This window comes from Mesoplodon bidens (assembly GCF_964165515.1).
Source record: "Mesoplodon bidens genome assembly, chromosome: 6".
Classification (NCBI taxonomy): Eukaryota; Metazoa; Chordata; class Mammalia; order Artiodactyla; family Ziphiidae; genus Mesoplodon; species Mesoplodon bidens.
The window spans coordinates 31,043,180-31,070,086 of NC_138162.1; the positions used below are offsets into that span (position 1 = coordinate 31,043,180).

Genomic DNA, 26,907 nt, shown 5'->3' on the forward strand with positions numbered 1-26,907 from the left:
GCATTGGGTCTTCATTGCTGTGCGCAGGCTTTCTCTAGTTGCAACCAGCAGGGGATACTCTTCCTTGTGGTGTGCGGGCTTCTCATTGCAGTGGCTTCTCTTGTTGCGGAGCACAGGCTCTAGGCACACGGGCTCAGTAGTTGTGGCTCACGGACTCTAGAGCACAGGCTCAGTAGTTGTGGCACATGGGCTTAGTTTTTCCATGGCATGTGGAATCTTCCTGGACCAGGGCTCGAACCTGTGTCCCCTGCACTGGCAGGTGGATTGTTAACCACTGCGCCACCAGGGAAGCCCGACACCCGTTTTTGAACAATGCAGGAACTCAAGGTAAATAGTGCCCACAAGTCCTAAGGAGAAGATGAATACCAGCCATCCAGTAGCTGAACAGAGATGATACAGCAAAAGGATTGGCAGGGATTATAGTAGGAATAAGACTAAAAAAGCTGTGAGATTTGTATTGCAGAATGCGATAGAACGATGGCAAAGTAAACTAATAAAAGTCAGGATTGAAAGAGGAGAGATGCAGAAGGTAGATTTTCTCTTATTTTTTAGCTGAAGAACTAAAGACATACAAAGTTTAGACATCAAGTAATAGAGGTGTTAGTATATTTAAAGGAATAAAGATAAACATTTGAACTGAATTTAATATGTTTGACCAAAATCAAACAGTGGAGAGGAGGTAAGAAGAAGTAGAACTATATTAAATTTCTTGTTCTAAAGAAATAGTCAGATGGGACCAAAGATGAAAGAACAAAAATTTTTATCATGGCTTTTTTTGCACTTGCAGAAAACTGAAAAAAATGTGTATGGAATATTTATAAAAACTGACCACATCTTACATAACAAAAGACAAAGAGCTATTATACAGATGATGTTCCTTGACCAAAAACTTAATCTTTTTCTATGGAAGTGGTTCTTAGTATGTTCAGCGGCATCAGCATTGCCTGGGAACTCATTAGAAATGCAAATTCAGAGGGCTCACCCCAGTTCTATTGAATCAGAAACCCTGGGGGAGAAGACCTCCAGTCCCTTTTGGTCAGTTTTTATAGATATCCCATTTATGTTTTTTGTTATTTGCAACTGTAAAGAATGCTATGATAAACTTTTTTGTTCTTTCAAGTGTGGTCTCATACCTGATTATTTCTTTAGGATAGGAAATTACCAAATCAAAGAAGGTTCTGTTGAACTTTAGATAACTTTTTCTCGGTTAATAAAGGTGAAAATTAAATACAGGTTTTTGTCTCTTTAGAAATATCTTTTTGTTCACAGAAAACAAGATTATCTTCTTACCCAAAAAGATGAAACCAACTGGGTTACTTTCAAAAGACAACCAAGTGAGCACCGCAGACTAATGAGTAGGATCAATAAGAACGTGATTTTGGCGCTTTTAACTTTGACAAGTTCTGCATTTCTGCTGTTTCAGTTGTACTACTACAAGCACTATTTATCAGCAAAGGTAATTTTTTTTCTCCTTTCTCATTATTAGACTTCATTTTAGCTGTATATTTTCCTAACATTTTTCCCTTTTGCAGTACATAAAATTAATCACAGTTTTTAAAATCCTTGCAGAAATAGTTCTTTGAGATTCTCATCCTCGTGAGTGTGGCAAGCAATTCAAAATTACAGTTAAATGTTATTGTAATAACATGCTAAAAGTCAGAGGTGCCAAGTTTCAGTGATGTTGAAATTTTCTGATAGAGTTATGTGAAAATTGTTATTTTTTCAAACAGATCATCACTCATTGGAAAGAATTCAATGATAAATAATTTTGATAAAATATTAGAATTAGTCTATTTTAGTACAGAGTATATTTTAATATAGTGTCTAACAGGGAAGTGTAGTGTTATAACTTACCTTTATTATAAATCTATAGGTATAAAGATGTAGAGATGATAATTTGGAATCTGGTAGCTTCTGAAGATCATACAGAAGTCCAGATAAGAAATTCCAAAGTTGAGAAGGTATTGCTGAATTGTGAAAAGTTGCCAAACACTCCCACTGGGGTTAATTTTAATAATAGCTACCATTATTGAGAATTGTGCTAGATACTGTCTATGCTTAATTTAACCCTAAAAACATTTTGGGGGGGAAATATGTTTTTTGTTTGTATCGTCATTTGATAGTTAGAACTATTCTTCAGAACCAGTTACTTCCCTTTACCTGCCAAAGGGGATGCTACTTCCCTGCCCTAGTTAAGCTTGACCATGAGACTTACTTTGGCTTGTGGAATGCTATAGACATTTGCAGAGATTTCAAATGGGCTCGTATGATGTGACTTGCCCTTTGTGCTCCCCTGACCTGCCAGGAGAAGAGTGTGCCCTGGGTAGATGCTGACCTCCAGCCTGAGCCCTGAATTAGATGTATGGAGCGAGCAGACCAAACATAGCTGCCCAGCTGACTCATACATCTATGAGGGAGAAAACAAATGCTTAAGCCTTTAAGATTGAGAGAAGTTTATTATGCAGAATTATTACATGAGGTTCCTAGACCTCATTTTACAAATATGAAAACCAAAACTCTGACAGAGATGTTAGACAACCTACCCCAATTACCCAGTTTCTAACATGCAGGCCTGACAAGTGTACCTAACTCCATTCTTTCCAGGCTATATTATTTTTACAATAATTGACAAGTACTGAGGCTACCAGCTGTCTTGGCTGTTGATCCAGTGAATGTCTTTGTGTTTCATCTTCAACCCTTTGCTGATTATTTTCTTAGGATAAAGTCCTAGAGTGGAATTTCTGGGTCTAAGATGTACATTCTAGATTTTGTTACATATTGCAAAGTCACCTTTCCTAAGGATAAGTAGTCTGTCTGATTTCCTATACCCTTTCCAAATATGGGAATAATAACAACAATAACAATAATTATGGCATCCGTGTCATGCTTTTGAGATGCTTTTGGCTAATAGTAGCTTAAACAAGTAGAGGGTTATTTATCTCTTATACCTTTCAGTCCAGAGCTTCCAAAATTCTCTTGACATTTCCCTGGTGCTACAGTCCAGGCTGGAGGAGGAAATAGTGCATTCTAGGAGGATTCTTCTTTTGTGACATGGCCAGCAGATTCCCAGCTGTAAGAAAATCTGGGAAAGCAAGATTTTACTATTAGTGTTAATGCTGTTGTTAGGTTTTCCAGACTTTATATTAGAGATCGCAAAGGAGAAGGGGTTTGGGAGTGGGTGTTAGGTCAACTTACCTATCGTGTCTGCTGTAGCAGTTCACGTTTTTTGGTGTGCTTATAGGCTAGGCACTATGCTAAGCACTTCACCTATATTTAATTCTTATAACAACAAATTGAGTAGATCCTGTTGTCCTCATTTTCCCAGCAGAAAAAACTGAGGTTTAGGGAAACTTAACTAAATTTGTCCAGTGTCACACAATTATTAAGTGAGGGAGATAGAATTTAAACCTGAGGAGTCTACCCCAAGAGCGCTTGTTCTTTATATTTCTGGTATTTTTGATGTTCAAGAGCCGAGAGATATTAAACTCCATTAGAGGCCATTTCTTTCTAATGAGGTTAAACATCTTTCCATATGCTTTTTGGTTCTTTTTATTTCTTTATTATAATTTCTTTGTATTCCTATCTGCATATTTTTCTGATGTTGTTGTCTTTTTCTGTAGCTGTTCTTTATAGTTTTAAGGATATTAAGCGTTTACCATATATATTTCAAATATCTTCCCCAGTTTATTAATTTGTCTTTTACCTTTATATTCACGATGTACCCCCTTAATACACTAGTGTTCTATTTAATTTCTAGGTAGACAGGTATCAAGATCTTTCTCCCTTAGGGCATCTGGTTTTTATGTCCTAAGTAGCCCAAGATTATGGAAATATTCACCTGTATTTTCATCAGATACTATTTTATGCTTAAATTTTTATACAAAATATAATTTATTTTAGTATGAGGTATGAGTTAGATATTTAATTTACAGTTTTACCCAAATGGTTAATCAGCTGTCCCAATGTCACTTATTGAATGACTTCATTAATTTAAAAATCCAATCTTAATTATATGTTAAATTAATGTAAATAACTCCTGTCTTGACCTTCTTCCTTGGGAAGTGATGTGGCATAGTTGTTAAGAGCATGATCTCCAGCCTAGGATTAAACCTCATCTATCCTGCTTATTAGCTGTGGGATCTTGGGTAAATTACTTGACTTCTGTTACTTGACCTCTACTTCCTCATCTATGGAATTGGGACAGTAACAGTACCACCTATGAGACTTGTGAAACTTATATGAATTAATATACATAAAGCATTTGGAACAGTACAAGTCACATAGAAAGAGATCAGTACATATTAGCTATTATTTTTATTATTATTATCTTCAATTTTATAATGAAAAATAGTATTTGTTGTATTGAGTCCATGGCATACAAACTGCTTTAGTAATAAGTGCCATATTCGTTAAACAAAATAGAACATTTTGAACAAAATAAAGCATTAAATTAAATAAAGTTCAGTTAACCTTTATATACTATTAAATTTGTGAAATTTGCATTATCTATACTAGAGTTCTTGTTTTTTATGTTTAATTTTAATAATAGGTGGAAATTACAACATCTAAGTTCTAAATACCAAAGGTTATTTTTATTTTATTGAAGAATATGGAAATTATATTAAACTATTCCTAGCCAAGTAATTTTGCATTCTTTAAGATGGAATTTTAAAACTTACTCATTAATTCAGAAACTTTTATTTAAAAGTCATGTGTTGGGCATTTTGCTAAGGTGATAAACAGTGTTTGGGAAGTGGTCTCTTTCCTCTCTATATTTATAATTTAATTGGGGACAGATGTTAATGGGACAATAAATGTTTCCTATATATTATTAATGTGAAGGTAAGATACTCTGTAAGGAATACAAGTAGTTTCTCTATACTAACAGGAAAAAAAAAAGCTTTATTTAAAAATAGGGTTAGACTAACTGCTGAAGCTACCAACTTTAAAAAATATTTTAGTTTTGTTGTGGAAAAACTTTTAACTTTTGGCTTTTTATTAAACTTCAAGATTTTACTTACATACAAACTTTAGGGAAGTACAGATGCATCCTCTGTAATCTAATACAGATTCTCCTGACATAGGAGGAGAACCCAGAATTTTGTGAACTTTGTTTATTGATCGTATCTGAATTGTATTCCTCATTTGTTCAGTGAACAATATTTTGGGGGGATAATCTTAGATAAATAAAGAAAGTTCACATGAAAATGATTTTTAGTTCAATCAAATTTGTTTGATTTGGCAAAAGAGTACATAATAGTAGCCTTGATCAATACTAAATAATAGGTCAGCATCATCAACATAAAAACCTTGATTCTAGGTCATCCTTGAATTTTGAGGTGATTTAGAGAGACCCTTGAGATTATGTATTAGAACTAGGGCAGGGATGAAAAATTGGTTTTATCTTTGGTCCCCAACCCATATCTAGTGGAGTAAATATTTAGGACTACAGAGTTTTTCAGGCTCTTCAATAGAGAGAAATACAATATCTATCATTGGTTAGGGAAGAGGGCTATTTGCTTTCTTGGAGTTAAGGAGGGCTACTTCTGTCTATCTATTTCTTGGGCCTCACCATGGAATTCCTTTTTTTTTTTTTTTTTTTTTTTACTTTTTATTTTATATTGGAGTATAGCCGATTAACAATGTTGTGATAGTTTCAGATGCACAGCAAAGGGACTCGGCTATACATATGCATGTACCCATTCTCCCCCAAACTCCCCTCCCATCCAGGCTGCCACATAACATTGAGCAGAGTCCCCTGTGCTATATAGTAGGTTCACTGGTTATCCATTTTTTTTTAAGTTTATTTATTTATTTTTTTAATTAGTTTCTGCTTTATAACAAAGTGAATCAGTCATACATATACATCTGTTCCCACATCCCTTCCCTCATGCATCTCCCTCCCTCCCACCCTCCCCATCCCACCCCTCCAGGCGGTCACAAAGCACCGAGCTGATCTCCCTGTGCTCTGCGGCTGCTTCCCACTATCTATCTACCTTACGTTTGGTAGTGTATATATGTCCATGCCTCTCTTTCGCTTTGTCACAGCTTACCCTTCCCCCTTCCCATATCCTCAAGTCCATTCTCAAGTAGGTCTGCGTCTTCATTCCCGTTTTGCCCCTAGGTTCTTCATGACATTTTTTTTTTAATTCCGTATATATGTGTTAGCATACGGTATTTGTCTTTCTCTTTCTGACTAACTTCACTCTGTATGACAGACTCTAGGTCTATCCACCTCATTACAAATAGCTCAGTTTCGTTTCTTTTTATGGCTGAGTAATATTCCATTGTATATATGTGCCACATCTTCTTTATCCATTCATCCGATGATGGACACTTAGGTTGTTTCCAGCTCCGGGCTATTGTGAATAGAGCTGCAATGAACATTTTGGTACATGTCTCTTTTTGAATTATGGTTTTCTCAGGGTATATGCCCAGTAGTGGGATTGCTGGGTCATATGGTAGTTCTATTTGTAGTTTTTTAAGGAACCTCCATACCGTTCTCCATAGTGGCTGTACCAATTCACATTCCCACCAGCAGTGCAAGAGTGTTCCCTTTTCTCCACACCCTCTCCAGCATTTATTGTTTCTAGATTCCTTGATGATGGCCATTCTGACTGGTGTGAGATGATATCTCATTGTAGTTTTGATTTGCATTTCTCTAATGATTAATGATGTTGAGCATTCTTTCATGTGTTTGTTGGCAGTCTGTATATCTTCTTTGGAGAAATGCCTATTTAAGTCTTCTGCCCATTTTTGGATTGGGTTGTCTGTTTTTTTGCTATTGAGCTGCATGAGCTGTTTATAAATTTTGGAGATTAATCCTTTGTCAGTTGCTTCATTTGCAAATATTTTCTCCCATTCTGAGGGTTGTCTTTTGGTCTTCTTTATGGTTTCCTTTGCTGTGCAAAAGCTTTGAAGTTTCATTAGGTCCCATTTGTTTATCTTTGTTTTTATTTCCATTTCTCTAGGAGGTGGGTCCAAAAGGATCTTGCTGTGATTTATGTCATAGAGTGTTCTACCTATGTTTTCCTCTAAGAGTTTGATAGTTTCTGTCCTTACATTTAAGTCTTTAATCCATTTTGAGCTTATTTTTGTGTATGGTGCTAGGGAATGATCTAATCTCAAACTTTTACATGTCCCTGTCCAGTTTTCCCAGCACCACTTATTGAAGAGGCTGTCCTTTCTCCACTGTACATTCCTGCCTCCTTTATCAAAGATAAGTTGGCCATATGTGCGTGGGTTTATCTCTGGGCTTTCTATCCTGATCCACTGATCTATCTTTCTGTTTTTATGCCAGTACCAGACTGTCTTAATTACTGTAGCTTTGTAGTATAGTCTGAAGTCAGGGAGCCTGATTCCTCCAGCTCCGTTTTTCGTTCTCAAGATTGCTTTAGCTATTCGGGGCCTTTTGTTTTTCCAAACAAATTTTGAAATTTTTTGTTCTAGTTCTGTGAAAAATGCCATTGGTAGTTTGATAGGGATTGCATTGAATCTGTAGATTGCTTTCGGTAGTAGAGTCATTTTCACAATATTGATTCTTCCAATCCAGGAGCATGGTATATCTCTCCATCTATTTGTATCATCTTTAATTTCTTTCATCAGTGTCTTATAGTTTTCTGCATACAGGTCTTTTGTCTCCTTAGGTAGGTTTATTCCTAGATATTTTATTCTTTTTGTTGCGATGGTAAATGGGAGTGTTTTCTTGATTTCATTTTCAGATTTTTCATCATTAGTGTATAGGAATGCCAGAGATTTCTGTACATTAATTTTATATCCTGCTACTTTACCAAATTCATTGATTAGCTCTAGTAGTTTTTCGGTAGCATCTTTAGGATTCTCTATGTATAGTATCATGTCATCTGCAAACAGTGACAGCTTTACTTCTTCTTTTCCAATTTGGATTCCTTTTATTTCCTTTTCTTCTCTGATTGCTGTGGCTAAAACTTCCAAAACTATGTTGAATAAGAGTGGTGAGAGTGGGCAGCCTTGTCTTGTTCCTGATCTTAGTGGAAATGGTTTCAGTTTTTCACCATTGAGGACAATGTTGGCTGTGGGTTTGTCATATATGGCCTTTATTATGTTGAGGAAAGATCCCTCTATACCTACTTTCTGCAGGGTTTTTATCATAAATGGGTGTTGAATTTTGTCGAAAGCTTTCTCTGCATCTATTGAGATGATCATATGGTTTTTCTCCTTCAACTTGTTAATATGGTGTATTACACTGATTGATTTGCGTATATTGAAGAATCCTTGCATTCCTGGGATAAACCCCACTTGATCATGGTGTATGATCCTTTTAATGTGCTGTTGGATTCTGTTTGCTAGTATTTTGTTGAGGATTTTTGCATCTATGTTCATCAGTGATATTGGCCTGTAGTTTTCTTTCTTTGTGACATCCTTGCCTGGTTTTGGTATCAAGGTGATGTCGGCCTCGTAGAATGAGTTTGGGAGTGTTCCTCCCTCTGCTATATTTTGGAAGAGTTTGAGAAGGATAGGTGTTAGCTCTTCTCTAAATGTTTGATAGAATTCACCTGTGAAGCCATCTGGTCCTGGGCTTTTGTTTGATGGAAGATTTTTAATCACAGTTTCAATTTCAGTGCTTGTGATTGGTCTATTCATATTTTCTATTTCTTCCTGAGTCAGTCTTGGCAGGTTGTGCATTTCTAAGAATGTGTCCATTTCTTCCAGGTTGTCCATTTTATTGGAATAGAGTTGCTTATAGTAATCTCTCATAATCTTTTGTATTTCTGCAGTGTCAGTTGTTACTTCTCCTTTTTCATTTCTAATTCTATTGATTTGAGTCTTCTCCCTTTTTTTCTTGATGAGTCTGGCTAATGGTTTGTCAATTTTGTTTATCTTCTCAAAGAACCAGCTTTTAGTTTGGTTGATCTTTGCTATCGTTTCCTTCATTTCTTTTTCATTTATTTCTGATCTGATCTTTATGATTTCTTTCCTTCTGCTAGCTTTGGGGTATTTTTGTTCTTCTTTCTCTAATTGCTTTAGGTGCAGGGTCAGGTTGTTTACTCGAAATGCTTCCTGTTTCTTAAGGTGGGATTGTATTGCTATAAACTTCCCCCTTAGAACTGCTTTTGCTGCGTCCCATAGGTTTTGGGTCGTCGTGTCTCCATTGTCATTTGTTTCTAGGTATTTTTTAATTTCCTCTTTGATTTCTTCAGTGATCACTTCGTTATTGAGTAGTGTATTGTTTAGCCTCCATGTGTTTGTATTTTTTACACATCTTTTCCTGTAATTGATGTCTAGTCTCATAGCATTGTGGTCGGAGAAGATACTTGATACAATTTCAATTTTCTTAAAATTACCGAGGCTTGATTTGTGACCCAAGATATGATCTATCCTGGAGAATGTTCCATGAGCACTTGAGAAAAATGTGTATTCTGTTGTTTTTGGATGGAATGTCCTATAAATATCAACTAAGTCCATCTCGTTTAATGTATCATTTAAAGCTTGTGTTTCCTTATTTATTTTCATTTTGGATGATCTGTCCATTGGTGAAAGTGGGGTGTTAAAGTCCCCTACTATGAGTGTGTTACTGTCGATTTCCCCTTTTATGGCTGTTAGTATTTGCCTTATGTATTGAGGTGCTCCTATGTTGGGTGCATAAATATTTACAATTGTTATATCTTCTTCTTGGATCGATCCCTTTATCGTTATGTAGTGTCCTTCCTTGTCTCTTCTAATAGTCTTTATTTTAAAGTCTATTTTGTCTGATATAAGAATTGCTACTCCAGCTTTCTTTTGATTTCCATTTGCATGGAATATCTTTTTCCATCCCTTTACTTTCAATCTGTATGTGTCTCTAGGTCTGAAGTGGGTCTCTTGTAGACAGCATATATATGGGTCTTGTTTTTGTATCCATTCAGCCACTCTGTGTCTTTTGGTGGGAGCATTTAGTCCATTTACATTTAAGGTAATTATTGATATGTATGTTCCTATTCCCATTTCCTTAATTGCTTTGGGTTCGTTATTGTAGGTATATTCCTTCTGTTGTGTTTCTTGCCTAGAGAAGTTCCTTTAGCATTTGTTGTAAAGCTGGTTTGGTGGTGCTGAACTCTCTCAGCTTTTGCTTGTCTGTAAAGGTTTTAATTTCTCCATCAAATCTGAATGAGATCCTTGCTGGGTAGAGTAATCTAGGTTGCAGGTTTCTCTCCTTCATCACTTTAATTATGTCCTGCCACTCCCTTCTGGCTTGTAGGGTTTCTGCTGAGAGATCAGCTGTTAACCTTATGGGGATTCCCTTGTGTGTTATTTGTTGTTTTTGCCTTGCTGCTTTTAATATGATTTCTTTGTGTTTAATTTTTGACAGTTTGATTAATATGTGTCTTGGTGTATTTCTCCTTGGATTTATTCTGTATGGGACTCTCTGTGCCTCCTGGACTTGATTAACTATTTCCTTTCCCAAATTAGGGAAGTTTTCAACTATAATCTCTTCAAATATTTTCTCAGTCCCTTTCTTTTTCTCTTCTTCTTCTGGAACCCCTATAATTCGAATGTTGGTGCGTTTAATGTTGTCCCAGAGATCTCTGAGACTCTCCTCTGTTCTTTTCATTCTTTTTTCTTTATTTTGCTCTGCATCAGTTATTTCCACTATTTTATCTTCCACCTCACTTATCCGTTCTTCTGCCTCAGTTATTCTGCTATTGATCCCATCTAGAGTATTTTTCATTTCATTTATTGTGTTTTTAATCGATGCTTGATTCATCTTTAGTTCTTCTAGGTCCTTGTTAACTGTTTCTTGCATGTTGTCTATTCTATTTCCAAGATTATGGATCATGGAAATAGAATCTTGGATCAGCTTTACTATCATTATTCTGAATTCTTTTTCAGGTAGACTGCCTATTACCTCTTCATTTGTTAGGTCTGGTAGGTGTTTATCTTGCTCCTTCACCTGCTGTGTGTTTTTCTGCCTTCTCATTTTGCTTATGTTACTGTGTTTGGGGTCTCCTTTTTGCCGGCTGCAGATTCGTAGTTCCCGTTGTTTTTGGTGTCTGACCCCAGTGGCTAAGGTTGTTTCAGTAGGTTGTGTAGGCTTCCTGGTGGGGGGGACTAATTCCTGTGCTCTGGTGGTTGAGGCTCGATCTTGTCTTTCTGGTGGACAGGTCCACGTCTGGTGGTGTGTTTTGGGGTGCCTATGGCCTTATTATGTTTTTAGGTAGCCTCTCTGCTAATGGGTGGGGTTGTGTTCCTGCCTTGCTAGTTGCTTGGCATAGGGTGACCTGCACTGTAGCTTGCTGGTCGTTGACTGAAGCTGGGTGCTGGTGTTGGGATGGAGATCTCTGGGAGATTTTCGCTGCTTGATATTATGTGGAGCTGGGAGGTCTGTTGTGGACCCGTGTCCTGAAGTTGGCTCTCCCACTTCAGAGGCACAGCACTGGCTCCTGGCTGCAGCACCAAGAGCCTTTCATCCACCCGGCTCAGAGTAACAGGGAGAAAAAGTAGAAAGAAAGAATTAGTAGAAGAAAGAAAGAGAGAGGGAAAGAAAGGAAGAAGGGAAGGAAGGAAGGAAGGAAGAAAGAAAGGAGGGAGGGAGGGAGGGAGGAAGGATGGAAAGAAAGAAGGAAAGAAAGGAGGGAGGGAGGGAGAAAGGAAAGGAAGAAAGACAGGAGGGAGGGAGGAAGGAAAGAAAAAGAAAGTGGAAAGAAGAAGGGTGGGAGGGAGGAAAGAAAAAGAAAGAAGGAAAGGAGGAGCGGAGGGAGGGAGGGAGGAAGGGAGAGTAGGAAAAAAAGAAAGAGCAGGTAAAGTAAAATAGAATAAAGTATGAAATATAGTAGCGTTATTAAAATTAGAAAGTAATTATTGAAAAAAAAAAAAAAAAAAACGGACCGATAGAGCCCTGAGACATATGGTGGAAGCAAAGCTATACAGAGAGAATCTTACACAGAAGATTACACATACACATTCACAAAAAGAGAGCAGGGGGAAAAATCAAAAATCTTGCTCTCCAAGTCCACCTCCTCAATTTGGGATAATTCGTTGTAAAAAGAGGAAAAGGGCGAGAAGTCTGAAATCTTGCTCTCTAAGTCCACCTCCTTAATTTGGAATAATTCGTTGTAAAAAGAGGAAAAGGGGGGAAAGTCTTAAATCTTGTCCTCAAAGTCCACTTCCTCAATTTGGGATGATTCGCTGTCCATTCATGCACTCCACAGACGCAGGGCACATCAAATGGACCGTGGAGCTTTAATCCGCTGCCTCCGAGGCTGCACAGAGAGATTTCCCTGCCTCTGCTCTCACAGCTCCCGGGTCTCAGCCTTGGACCTGGCCCCGCCTCTGCGCGTAGGTCGCCGGAGGGCGTCCGTTCTTCGCTCAGACAGGACGGGTTTAAAGGAGCCGCTGATTCGGGGGCTCTGGCTCACTCAGGCAGAGGGGAGGGAGGGGCGCGCAGTGTGGGGCGGGCCTGCGGCGGCAGAGGCCGGCGTGACGTTGCAGCAGCCCGTGGCGCTCCGTGCGCTTTCCCGGGAAAGCCGTCCCCGGGTCTCGGGGACCCCGGCAGTGGCGGGGTGCACAGGCCCCCCGGAAGGCGGGGCGGACAGTGACCCGCGCTCGCACACAGGCCCCGCGGCGGCGGCGGCAGCGGCGGCGGCGGCGGCGGGCCGCGGCGGGCGGGCGGCGGCGGCGGCGGCGGCCCACGCCCGTCTCCGAGGTCCGTGCCTTACCCGCGGCTCGTGCCTGTCACCGGCGCTTCCCCAAGCAGCCCTCTTAATGCCCTCTCCTCGCGCACCAGGAAACAAAAGGGAAAAAAGTCTCTTGCCTCTTCAGCAGCTCCAGACCCTTTCCCCGGACTCCCTCCGGGCTAGCCGTGGTGCACTAACCCCTTCAGGCTCTCTTCCTGCCGCCAGCCCCAGTCCTCTCCCTGCGCTCCGACTGAAAGCCGATACCCGAGCCTCAGCTCCCAGCCCCGCCCGCCACGGCGGCCGAGCAGACAAGCCTCTCGGGCTGGTGTGTGCCTGAGGGCACCGGTCCTCTGTGCCAGAATCTCTCCGCTTTGCCCTCCGCACCCCTGTTGCTGTGCTCTCCTCCGCTACTCCGAAGCTTTCCCCCTCCGCCACCTGCAGTCTCCGCCCGCGAAGGGGCTTGTAGTGTGTAGAAACCTTCCCCCCTTCACGGCTCCCTCCCACTGGTGCAGGTCCCGTCCCTATCCTATTGTCTCTGTTTATTCTTTTTTTCTTTTGCCCTACCCAGGTATGTGGGGAGCTTCTTGCCTTTTGGGGGGTCTGAGGTCTCCTGTCAGCGTTCAGTAGGTGTTCTGTAGGAGTTGTTCCACGTGTAGATGAATTTCTGATGTATCTGTGGGGAGGAAGGTGATCTCCGCGTCTTACTCTTCCGCCATCTTCCTCCGGGGTCCTGAAGCATGTCCTTGCCTCCTATCACACTGGAATCCCATCAAGCCTTCAGGCTTCCTACCAGCTTACAGGATGGAATCTGCTGGCGTCTCCCCGCTTTTCCCCTCCATTAATGGCAGGGTCCCAATGTGTACTTGCGACCCATGCTTTTCTCAAACCAGTCGGAATTCCTTTTGACCCTAGCTGGTTATGCAAGTTTAGTCTTTCAGTGACCTCCTAAATGAGGTCTGAATAATCCAGTTATCTGATAGCATTGAAGATAGGAACTAACAGATTATATCTGTTGGGTCTGGTAAAATTCCACTGGTGGATAGAGTTCACTCTTCAGATTCCATAACAACCATCCAAGTCTTTGAAATACAAACTCTTCCAGGCTTTCAAAGGGAAGGACTTGTCTCTAGCACCCTCTAGGGAATGTCAGTTGTTCATTGTTTTTTACTGCGTCTAACAAGATAGTGTGATTATGATTCTGTGTTGCTCATTCAGTCTGTATTTCTTGACTATGTGTTACATAAAGGGCACTTGGTAGCAATACAGAGATAAATAGAACACAGGTCCTAATCTCAAGGAACTCAAAATTTGATAGAAGTGGTAACAGCAGTAATTCTTGAGTTTTGAGCCTAGATAGTCCTGAGTTTGAACCCTCATTCAGTTGTTTGGCTGAGCCTTTGCTCTAGAGCCCATGAGCCACAACTACTGAGCCCATGTGTCACAACTACTGAAGCCAGCATGCCTAGAGCCCGTGCAGCACAAGAGAAGCCACCACAGTGAGAAGCCCACGCACTGCAACGAAAGAGCAGCCCCGCTAGCCGCAACTAGAGAAAGCCCACGCACAACAACAAAGACCCAATGTGGCCAAAAATTAAAAAATAAAATAAATAAAAATAAAAAATAAAATAAATAAAAGAATACATTTAAGAAAAAAGATTGCTAAGTTCAGTTCCTAAAGCTTGTTTTCACTCATAGGGCTATTCCAACATGTAAATATAAGTATGTTCAAACAAAATACTATAACATTGATAAGAAGATATGAAATGAGATAGCTTTAAGGAGTTCTGCATCCCAATTGAAAGTCATGAAATTTTGATGCCTCAGTGGAAAGAAGACAAAGCCAATGAACCATGTTTGTGTAAAGCACTGAGTGAACCAAACCTTAATAATGTTCTTGACTTACAACCGTAAGCTGCACCGCTGCCTGTAGTAATCAGTTATTCTTAATACCTAGAAGGCCACTTACAGTGTTCTGTGCTGGGATATCGTTCTTTGCATTATATTTAGTAACCTGTGTGTGTTTGGTTAGAAGGCAGGGGAGGGAGTTGAAAGGGGAATTTGGATTTCAAATTTGGCAGTAGTCATTTACAGTGAACAATTTCACAATCCATTATTAGAAATGGAAATTAATCTTATAACCATTTAGATCATGTGTAACAGGTTTTTGAAGTGTTTTCAGTTGGTCAGTTACTGAAGCATGATTTTTCTTTGATCTTCTTTGACTTCTGGCTAGTTCCATTTTGTTCTGAAGGCTAATGTCTAGGTCATTGCTGAGAAAGAATATCATGCTTGATAGTCTGATCTAGTATGGTAAACTTTGATAAATGCTACTGTTCCCTCTTCCCATCCTTCCCCCACCCCTGCCACTCCTGCCATTATCCAGGAGAAATGTGAAAGAATTTCTTTCATTAGAATTAAAGGATATTAAAATTTTTTTTCCGTTTATTCTCAGACTTTAGGCTGTATAAGTTTCTGGCCAAGCAGCTTTGATTATTAATAAACATAGCTTTCCCACCAGTTATTGGAGACTTAAAAAATTTTTCTTTAAAGTATTACCATTAGGTCCAATAGGCATGATTAATTATCATGCTGAATTAAGAATTGTTTTCTGGTGTCTGTAAGAAACTGATTGTTGGCTACTATCTTTAAAAAATGACAGGATCATTTAAATCTTTACTTCTGTTTCCTGAATGCTTTTTCTTTGATGGCATATCTTAATTTGATTCATTTATCAGTAGAGTTCAGTAGCCACCAGACTGCTTCTACCAGTCCTTTTTGGGATCTGAGTCTATCTCTCCATTCATTTATTCATTTCACTTAAATTTTCAACACAAATATCTCATATGTAGTGTTTCAGAATATCTTTAGACATTTTTAACCTCTTGACTTTTACCGTATGGCTTTTCTTTTAGAACATTCAGTCATTGATTTGGCAAGTATTTGTTGAGGGTTTACTATGTGCTAAGCACAGTACTAGGTTATGAGACAAAATGATGAATCAAGTGCAGTCCTTGCTGCCTAGGAACCCACAAATTGGGGGAGTTTGGGGTTGAAGGGGAAAGGGGAAAAGAAATATATAGAGACATAGAAACAAATGACATCAATATATGTTACTTCTTCAAATCACACATCATAAAACACTGTTCTGCCTACTTTACTACTTATAGCTTAAGAACTCTTCTTTATCTCTACTCTTTGTAATGCTCTTCTGGCAAAAATAACAGCCATCAGATTTATTTTTCTTAAATACAGATCTGATCAAGTTATTCTCTGCATAAAATACCTATGGAATAAGATCCCAACTTCTTACCATGGTGCAGTGGATAGTCTCTGTTTGCCTCTCCAGGTCCTCTCCTCACCATACTCTGTGCCTTGGGAGGCTGACCTCTGTGGACTACATTAGCTGAGCTCCCTTGCTCTTTGTTTTCCATTTGGGTTCAGCCAATGGGAAGCATCAGCTGGAGACTGGAGACCAGGAGGAAAGAGGCCAGGTTATTTATTCTCTTGGTTCTCCATTTGTAGGGTCATTGGTTGATAGTGACTGCATTCCTCCTGTACAGCAAAGTTGTAGCCACTGCGTACCATTAACTGTTCCTTCCGAGGTGGATTAACCATTAAGATAATGAAATTTAAACTGCAGCTCCCCTCACTTCCAAGGCTCTTGGAGGAGCCTTAGGAATATGTTACAAAACTGTGTATTTTTGTAAAGTTTGCAACAGATAATTTTTTGCATTTTTTTTTCTGAAAAAGGACCACCAAAATTGTATAATCTTCAAGCTCTATAAAACTGGGTCCTCTTATGTTCCTATCCTTGACTCTCTGAGCTTAGATAAGTGCAAAGTTTTCAGGGAATGAGGAACTGCCGAATAACCTATTTGGGAAGGTTATGATTAAATATTTCATGGATAAAGTAATATTTTGGATTGGTCTTATAGGATGAGTAGGAGTTCTCCATGTAAAGAAGGATGGGAGGACCATTACAAATAGAGGAAACAGCCTATGTAAAGGGAATGAGCTATGTGTATGTTTAGAAGAGGAGTACACTAAGTAGAGACCAAAGGAAGCACAAAGGTCCTGAGGCAGGAACTTGCCTGGCAGTTTTGAAAACAGCAGAGAGATCACTGTGGCTGTAGAGGAGTGAGAGAGGAGAATAGTAGGTAAGGTCAGAGAGTTCTATATTTTTTATGGCCTTGTAAGCCACTATAAAGGCTTTGGCTTTTATTCTGAATGAGATTGGGGACTCTAGGAAGGTTTTGAGCTGAAATGTGACACGATCTGACATTTTTTAGTAAAAAGAAGTAGTGCGGAGGCTCCGTTGAGAACAGATTGTAGGGGCAAGGGCTGAAGCAGACCAGTTAGAAGGTTTTTTAGTAATTTACATGAGATGATGATGGCTTGGACACAGGAGCTAGTGGTGGAGTTTGTGAGAAATGGAAAATAGAGTTGTCAGGATTTGTTGATGGGCTAGATGTGGGGTATGAAAGACAGAAAAGAGTCAGGGATAACGCTAGTTTTTTTTGTGTGTGTGTGGCTGTGTTGGATTTTTGTTGCTGTGCGCGGGCTTTCTCTAGTGGTGAGCGGGGGGCTACTCTTCTTTGCGGTGCGCAGGCTTCTCATTGTTGTGGCTTCTCTTGTTGCAGAGCACGGGCTCTAGGTACGCGGGCTTCAGTAGTTGTGGCATGTGGGCTCAGTAGCTGTGGCTCGTGGGCTCTAGGGCGCAGGCTCAGTAGTTGTGGTGCACGGGCTTAGTTGCTCCGCGGCCCGTGGGATCTTCCCGGGCCAGGGATCAAACCTGCGTCCTCTGCATTGGCAGGTGGATTCTTAACCACTGCGCCACCAGGGAAGCCCCAACGTTAGTATTTTTGACCTAGATATTTGGAAGGGAGAAGTTGCTATTTAAGGAGATGGGAAAGACTAGAGGAAGCAAGTTTGAGGAATGGTGAAGATCAGGAGTTTTTTTGTACATACTAAGTTTGAGATGCCTATCTGACATCCAAATGAAGAAGGTGAATAGACATTTGAATATATAAGTCTAGAGTACAAAGGACTGATGTGGTTGGGAATATAGACTGGGGGTTGTAAGCATATAGATTGTATTTAAAGCTATGAGTAGATGAGTTACCAAGGAAGTAAACATAGAGTAAAAAGAGAAGGAGAAAAATCTCATGGTCTGAGCTTTGGCACCCTCCAACATGTCAGGGAGCTGAGAAGAAGTAGCAAATGGGACCAAGGAGTAGTTGGAGAGAAATAGCAGGAAACCAGAAGTATGGGGATCCTGAGAGTCAAGTGAATGAAGTGTTTAGGTGAGGCAGAGGTGATAAATAATTCTTGATAGATCAAATAAGACAAGAACTCATAGTTGACCATTGGATTTAGCAATATGGAGGTTACTGGTGAACTTGATAAATACTTGGCAGAGCGAACTTAAGCTCAAGTGAGTACATGACAGGAGAGAAATTGGAGGGAGTCAGAACAGACTACCCATTAAGAGTTTTGCTGGAAAGGGGGACAGAAAATTGTTAGTTGGGAAAAGAGAAGTCAAGACGGGTTTTTTGTTTTAATTATTTAAGATAGGAGAAATAATATCATATTTGTATACTGATGGGAGTGATCCAACAGAGAAAACAAGTTAAACAACTCAGAAATTTAGTCTTATCTACTAATGTAGGGCTATGGTGAGCAACAAGTGGCTACATTATAGAATTTGCAATCTTTTTTCAAGGATGAAGATTGCACAGCTGCCTCTGATGTTTTGTAAATATCCTTGGTATATTTTCTTTGTAAAAAATTAAGTTATTATTCAAATATAGTTGATTTACATATTATATCTGTTTCAGGTGTATAACATAGTGATTCAATATTTTTATAGATTATACTCCATTTAAAGTTGTTATAAAATATTGGCAATATTTCCCTGTGCTGTACAATATATCTTCATAACTCATTTATTTTATACATAGTAGTTTGTGCTTCTTAATCCTCTACCCGTATCTTGCCCCTCCCCACTTCCCTCTCCCCACTGCTAACCACTAGTTTGTTCTTTATGAGTCTGTTTATGTTTTGTCATATTCATTCATTATTTTTTAGATTCCACATATAAATGATATCATATAGTATTTGACTTTCTCTGTCTGACTTATTTCACTAAACATAATATCCTCTAGGTTCATCCATATTGCAAATGGCAGGATTTCCTTTTTATGGCTGAGTAGTATTCCTGTGTGTGTGTGTGTGTGTGTGTGTGTGTGTGTGTGTGTATGCGCCACATCATCTTTTTCCATTCATCTGTTGATGGGCACTTAGGTTGCTTCCAAATCTTGGATATTGTAAGTAATGCTGCTATGAACATTGGGACGTATGTATCTTTTCGAATAAGTGTTTTCATTTTCTTCGGACATATAACCAGGAGTGCTCTTGCTGAATCCTAGAGAAATATTCCTTGGTGTTAAAATGTTATTGTTTAAGTTGCAGAGCTTGTGAGGAGAGACCAGTTCTGGTTCTACCTTAATCACTCAGTATATCTTTCTTCCTTCCTTCCCTCCAATTAGCAAACTGTTATTAAGCATTTTACTAGTTGTCAAGCACTATGCTAGATACTGGTGATACAAAGGTGGATTGGATTTGGTCCCTGCCCTTGAGTTTACAGTTTTTAATGGGGAAATGAGTCTCCTGTTTAGGAACTTGAAGCACACTTCATTTTCAGGGTGAGGATATTCTTACGGCTTTTCAAAATCCTTCCATCTAACAGATAAAGAGCACATTCAAGGCATAAGAAACTTCTTGGAGCTTGAAACATTCTTCCTCTTGTCTCTAGACCATCAGACATTCTTTCTCCTGTGACTTTCAAAGTGTTTTGGTGATTAACAGATGAAAAACTGACAATGCTTTTTTCCTTCTGATTCTCTAGACGTGAATGTTTTAAAAAATATTCTTTAAAAAATAATTCAACATTTGCAATTATGATGTATGTTATGAAAAGTGTGGGCATTGGAGCTCTCTGTGGAACAGAAATAATAATGCCTACTTTGCAGGATAGTTATGCGAGATAGATGAGAATACATAATTCATATGTGGAAGTACACTTAGGAGCTGCTCAATAATTATTATTATACTTTCTTATCACTTTGCCAAGGTCTGCAAACACTAACTCAGTGTGTGGAGGTAAGCTGAAGTTAGGGATATGGAGCTAAATGGATAAACACTAATTCTAAAGAGATAGCAACGAGTTTACTATTCATTGATGGAAATTAATTGGTTCAGAGATGTTGACCATATTTATTTAATTAAGTGATGGCGCTTAATTAAATTATAGCAATCTGTCAGTGTTTTCTGTCTTGGGTAGTTGTATTATGTACTTGTAGAATTCTTAGCTCATGACTGTATGAAAATAGGTATTTAGATAATGCTTTTTAATGATTATGAACCAGTTATATAGGTTGAATCATACCTACCCTAAATGTAATGTTGCATGCTGGGCTTTGAATTTACTACAATTTGTTTTTTAATCTTCCTAGAATGGAGCTGGTTTATCAAAATCCAAAGGAAGCCGAATTGGATTTGATGGCACACAGTGGGTATGTATGATAATCAAGAAATTCTTCAATTGCCATGTTCATTTAGTTCATTCATTTATATACTTAATAAGTATTTGTTGAATGATGACAGTGATAATAGCTAGCTTTGTGAAAACAGGTAGTAGGTGATAGAAAGGAAGAGGCAGACCCTGTGCCAAGTGCTTTACATGCAGTATCTCATTTAGTCCTTATGCAAACTTTAAGAAGTCAGTACATATGTTTATCCTCAATTCACTTAGAAAGATTAAGTTTGGTTGAGCCCAGATAATAATAAGTGGCTGAGCCCAGATTCTAACTGCTTGCCTCCAAAATCCTCATTCACTGAGCTGTGGTTCTTCCCCAAGTAAACAAATATGTGAATCAGAATTGAACCAAGAATAAAGGTAAATAGGTGTACCTATTTACCTAGTAAATTTACCTGGTAAATAGGAGTACCTATTTACCTAGTAAATTTACCTAGTAAACAGGAGTTTAGGAGTAAAAATCTACTCAACATGTTTTCTTTTTTTTTTTGCTGTGCCACAGGGCTTGTGGGATCTTAGTTCCCCAACCAGGTATCGAACCTGGGTCCCCCCAGCAGTAGAAACACAGAGTCCTAACCACTGGACCACCAGGGAATCCCATGTTTTCTTTTAAAGATCAGGAAAACTAGCAATATGTACAATAAATCCCTGTTTCACAGCCTGTACATTTATAAAATTTATAAAATATATTTTCTTTTTTCTAATCAAATTTAGAATGAAAAACAATGCTAAAAAAGTACATTTATCCTGTTAGCATACATATTGGATATGACCAGTTATTTCTTGTGGATACACTTCAGTCTTTGGCTTCTCTTTAACCAGAGACATGAGAGGCTTTAGATTAGAAGTGAGTTTTCAAATCACCAAGCAGCTATAAAGTAGTGATAATTTTAGGTCATTGCTGATACCATTTGGATTTGAACTATTGTTTAAAAAGTAAAGTCTGAGATATCCTATATCAGGCTCCTCAGCTATCAGGTCTAGAAGTATCAATGTAAACTTTTTTTTTTTTTTTTTTTTTTTTTTTTACGGTACGTGGGCCTCTCACTGTTGTGGTCTCTCCCGTTGCGGAGCACAGGCTCTGGACCCGCAGGCTCAGCGGCCATGGCTCACGGGCCCAGCCACTCCACGGCATGTGGGATCTTCCCGGACCGGGGCATGAACCCGTGTCCCCTGCATCGGCAGGCGGACTCTCAAGCACTGTGCCACCAGGGAAGCCCAATGTAAACTTTTAATTTATTAAAAGTAGCAGTTTTTCTTTGTGAGCTTAGGGTAGTCTGAGGGGAAAGGGAAGCCCTATCTTTTTCATTCAGGGAATGACCCTTGAGGTGGGAGAAAATAACAGATTGTTTTAAAAGGGTTGACTTCCAAGATAAATGAGTAAAAAATTACGGAGCCGCTTACTACATTCAGTGAATTCTCTTTGTTAATTACATTTCATGGTACTGAAAATCACTCCGTATAATATTTGCAAAGTCATAGGGAAGGGAGAAGTAGTACTAAAATACTTTTGTTCTAATATTTTAGAAGGAACAAAAAAGTGAAGTGTGATCAATAGATGTGATACTGAACCCTGATAAAATCCTAGAATGAGTTATTAAACAGATAATTTGAGGGGCTTAGAAGAGAAAATATGATGATTATTAGGAACTAGCCTTTCACTAAGAACGTGTCCTGCCAAGCCCTTGTAGAAGAATGGACTGTTACAGTCTCATTGTATCCTTTTTTCAAGAAGATGTTTTTCTTTCTTGTAAACAAAATGAATTACTGAAGGTCAGATGATAATAGTCATGTTGATTAAGAATTAATTGGATTTAGAGTCAATTGGACATCTATGTCCAGGGAACCTTGATGATTGCATTGATAACAACGTGGAAGGCATATTTAGAAGGTGAGTTGTAGAGTCTCTCCTTGACCCTGCCCTAATCTATATTTATATTAATAATCATAATGAAGCTGTGTGTTCATCAAGCTGAAAGAGATTCATTCAACAAACACCAAGCTGAAAGAGATTCATTCAACAAACATTTATTAAGCACCTTATATGTACTAGTATCTGTCATCTCATCATCTTTCTTCCAAAACCCTTTCTTCCTCTTTTATTCTCCCTAGTGTAAAGCACAGAAAGTAATGGCCATGAAAGAAATTTTTTTTGATAAATTAGACTCTCAAAATTTAAAACTTCTGCTCATCAAAAGCCACCATTAAGAAAATGGATAGCTAATGCCACAGATTATAAAATATTTGCAAAACATGTATCTGATGAAAGATTGGTATCAAGGTTAAATGAAGAACTGCAATTCAGTAATAGACTTTTTTGTTCATAATCTTTGTCAAATTCAACAAGTGTTGTATTCCTGATTTGCTAAGAGGTTTTAATCATAAATAGATATTGAATTTTGTCAATTTTTTTGTGTTGAAATTAACATAGAGTTTTTCCCCTTTATTCTATTGATATGGTGAATTTTATTGATTGATTTTCAAATGCTGCCTTTCATTCCTGGGATAAACCCTACTTGGTCATGATATTTCCTTTTTTTTTTTTTTTTGGTCCTTTTTTTAAAAACTACAGGAGGGCTTCCCTGGTGGCGCAGTGGTTGAGAGTCCGCCTGCCGATGCGGGGGACACGGGTTCGTGCCCCAGTCTGGGAGGATCCCACATGCCGCGGAGCGGCTGGGCCCGTGAGCCATGGCCGCTGAACCTGCGCGTCCGGAGCCTGTGCTCCGCGGCGGGAGAGGCCACAGCAGTGAGAGGCCTGCGTACCGCAAAAAAAAAAAAAAAAAAACTACAGGAATTGATTTTTTAGTATCTTGTTAACTATTATTGCATCTGTGTTCATGAGGGATGGTGGTGTATAATTTTCTTTTTTTGTAATGTCTTTGTCAGGTTTTGCTATTAGGATTACACTGGCCTCATAGAATGAGTTAGGAAGGATTTCCTCCTGCTCAGTTTTCTGAAAGAGTTTTTGTACACTGGTATTATTTCTTCTTAAAGCTTTGATAGAATTCACCAGTGAACCATCTGAGTCTAGAATTTTTTCTTGTTGTTTTGATGGCAGTTTTTTTTTTTAATACATAACAAATTCAATTCTGTTAATAGTTATAGGGCAAGTCAGATTTCCTGTTTCATCTTGTGGTAGTTTTCTTATTCATGTTTTTAAAGAAATTTGTCCATTTCATCTGTTATTGAATTTGGGGGCATAATTGTTTATTCTAACATTTTACTTAGTTGGCTTTCCCACTAATAGATGATAAACTCCTCTAGAATAGAGATGATTATGTTCTTGGTATTTGCATAATACTCTACAGTAAAAACAAAGGATAAGAGACTGATTCCTGCCTTTATCTCATTTTTAAAATTTTTATAATTCTTGGTACTCTAATCTATTTATTTATCTTGTATATGTTTTTAGAAGTGTCCTCAGATTTTGTAAATAAGAATTTATCCTTAATTCCCTGAAACATCTTTTTTTGATGGCATATGTCCCTTTGAAATCATTATTGCTTTCACTAAAGTAAGCTTTTAAGCAATAATGTATTTCAGTTATTCTATTTAACTTGACTACTCTTAGGTATTATTTACTCCTAAGTGTGACTGTTGTTTCAATTCTAATTTTGAAATTTATTTTTTTCAGTAGGGTGTTCTGCTTACTGCTCAACAGAATTATATTTTTATTTTTATTTTTTTTATTTTTTAATTTTTTTGCGGTACACGGGCCTCTCACTGTTGTGGCCTCTCCCGTTGCGGAGCACAGGCTCCGGACGCGCAGGCTCAGCGGCCATGGCTCACGGGCCCAGCCACTCCACGGCATGTGGGATCTTCCCGGACCGGGGCACGAACCCGTGTCCCCTGCATCGGCAGGCGGACTCTCAACCACTGCGCCACCAGGGAAGCCCCAGAATTATATTTTTAAATGTTATAGTATTATTAGAAAATCAAACTGTAGATAGGAATGGTCAGGCAGGCGATGTATGTTAGTTTGTCTTTTGACTGGCAAAATTATTAAGCAGTATTTCAAATATGAAGAAAAGTGGCACATACAACTGATTTTTGGTTTCAGAAAGGTTGACATGACTGATTTTTAAAAACTGAAAAGGCTGGTATTTCCTGTCCCACTTTTGCTTGAAAAGATTTAGCTACTACCAAGGGAATAATTTGTAAGCCCAAAGTTCTCATTTCAGGTACTACTTCCTCTATGAAAATTTTGTTATCCTTTTGATGTACAGTTAATTACTAGCTATTGTTCTGTACTTTATAATATGTTGCATATATTTTTACTATAGCATATTTTACATTGTATTGTAAATATTTGTTCGTCTTCCTCAGTAGACTGTGTACTTCTTGAGAACAGGGACAATGTATTATTTATTTGTGGGTTTTATTTTTTTAGCAAAATAATAAGCATGCAATCTACTGAGTAAGCAGTCTAGATATCCTTATAAAATTAATGAATAAAAGTTTAATAAGATAGATGATTGTATTGGTTTAGAAGAATTAAGGGGATTCTTTTCCTCTCAAACAGCGCACAGTTAAAAAATTTATTATGCTAACATCCAGTCAAAATGTACCTGTGTTCCTTATTGATCCTTTGATTCTGGAATTGATTAATAAAAACTTTGAACAAGTCAAGAATGCGTCTCATGGCTCCGCTTCAGAATGCAAGTTTTTCTGTGTTCCAAGAGACTTTACTGCATTTGCACTACAGTATCACCTATGGAAGAATGAGGTAAGATGATTTGCTTTCAGATAATGGAGTGTCTTTTACAAAACAGTATGGGATTAAACCAATTTAAACTGTAAAACATTTAAAAATTTTCATAAAGACTTTTATAGATTGTATCAGGAATACTTTAAGCAATAAGTAACAAAACACAATAGTGGCTTAAGCAAATAGGGGACTTATTTTTCTGATATAACAAGAGGTTAAAATGTTGGTGGCTGTTGGTATTAGTGGAGCTGTCCACTGAAGTCAGCATGTGCATCACTGAAATTCTTTCTGCATTTCTCTCATCCTCACAAGGTAGATGTTGTAGCACCAGGGTATCATAGTGACACTATCTATCTATCTATCTTTTTTTTAAATTACTAATACTGGTGTTTATTATCACCACAAACAAGATGAGAGTACGTTTTTTTTGTACCTTTTTAAAAACTGACTTTTTTCAGCCATTGCATGAAGAGCCATCTTTTATGTCAAGTTATATACTTGAATAGGCCAATTGTGTCTCATCCAAACTTTGTCCAAAATTTGGATATCTAATCATTCTTTTTTTTAAATTTCTTATTAGTCATCAAAACAATTTCTTATTAGTTTTATACACGTCAGTGTATACATGTCAATCCCAATCACCCAATTCATCACACCACCACCCACACCACCCAGCTGCTTTCCCCACTTGGTGTCCATACGTTTGTTCTCTACATCTGTGTCTCAGTTTCTGCCCTGCAAACTGGTTCATCTGTACTGTTTCTCTAGGTTCCACATATATGTGTTAATATACAATATTTGTTTTACTCTGTCAGACTTACTTCACTCTGTATGACAGTCTCTAGATCCATCCACGTCTCTACAAATGACCCAATTTCATTCCTTTTTACGGCTGAGTAATATTCCATTGTATATATGTACCACATCTTCTTCACCCATTCATCTGTTGATGGGCATTTAGGTTGCTTCCATGACCTGGCTATTGTAAATAGTGCTGCAAGGAACACTGGGGTGCATGTGTCTTTTTGAATTATGGTTTTCTCTGGATATATGCCCAGTAGTGGGATTGCTGGATCATATGGTAATTCTATTTTTAGGTTTTTAAGGAACCTCCATACTGTTCTCCATAGTGGCTGTATCAGTTTACATTCTCACCAAAAGTGCAAGAGGGTTCCCTTTTCTCCACACCCTCTCCAGCATTTGTTGTTTGTAGATTTTCTGATGATGCCCATTCTAACTGGTGTGAGGTGATACCTCATTGTAGTTTTGATTTGCATTTCTCTAATGATTAGTTATATTGAGCAGCTTTTCATGTGCTTCTTGGCCATCTGTATGTCTTCTTTGGAGAAATGTCTATTTAGGTCTTCTGCCCATTTTTGGATTGGGTTGTTTGTTTCTTTAATATTGAGCTGCATGAACTGTTTATATATTTTGGAGATTAATCCTTGGTTCGTTGATTCATTTGCAAATATTTTCTCCCATTCTGAGGGTTGTCTTTTGGTCTTGTTTATGGTTTCGTTTGCTGTGCAAAAGCTTTGAAGTTTCATTAGGTCCCATTTGTTTATTTTTGTTTTTATTTCCATTACTCTAGGAGGTGGATCAAAAAAGATCTTGCTGTGATTTATGTCAAAGAGTGTTCTTCCTGTGTTTTCCTCTAAGAGTTTTATAGTGTCAGGTCTTACATTTAGGTCGCAAATCCATTTTGAGTTTATTTTTGTGTATGATGTTAGGGAGTATTCTAATTTCATTCTTTTACATATAGCTGTCCAGTTTTCGCAGCACCACTTATTGAAGAGACTGTCTTTGTATATCCTTGCCTCCTTTGTCATAAATTAGTTGACCATAGGTGCGTGGGTTTATCTCTGGGCTTTCTATCTTGTTCCATTGATCTATGTTTCTGTTTTTGTGCCAGTACCATATTGTCTTGATGACTGTAGCTTTGTAGTATAGTCTGAAGTCAGGGAGTCTGA

The 26,907-nt window shown here is 38.4% G+C and overlaps 1 protein-coding gene across 8 annotated transcripts in view; it reads left to right on the forward strand.

Annotated features, from left to right (window-relative positions):
* Positions 1–26,907, forward strand: part of FKTN (fukutin) — a 99,140-nt gene that overhangs the window by 12,268 nt on the left and 59,965 nt on the right. For 7 of the 8 annotated variants that reach the window (XM_081238434.1, XM_081238428.1, XM_081238427.1 and 4 more), the window contains exons 2-4: positions 1,270–1,456; positions 20,147–20,206; positions 24,752–24,955. In XM_081238434.1, coding sequence (XP_081094560.1) covers positions 1,352–1,456; positions 20,147–20,206; positions 24,752–24,955 — 369 coding nt within the window. In that variant the 5' untranslated portion in view covers positions 1,270–1,351. The remainder of the gene's footprint in view (positions 1–1,269; positions 1,457–20,146; positions 20,207–24,751; positions 24,956–26,907) is intronic. The other variant, XM_081238433.1, reaches the window with a different exon arrangement.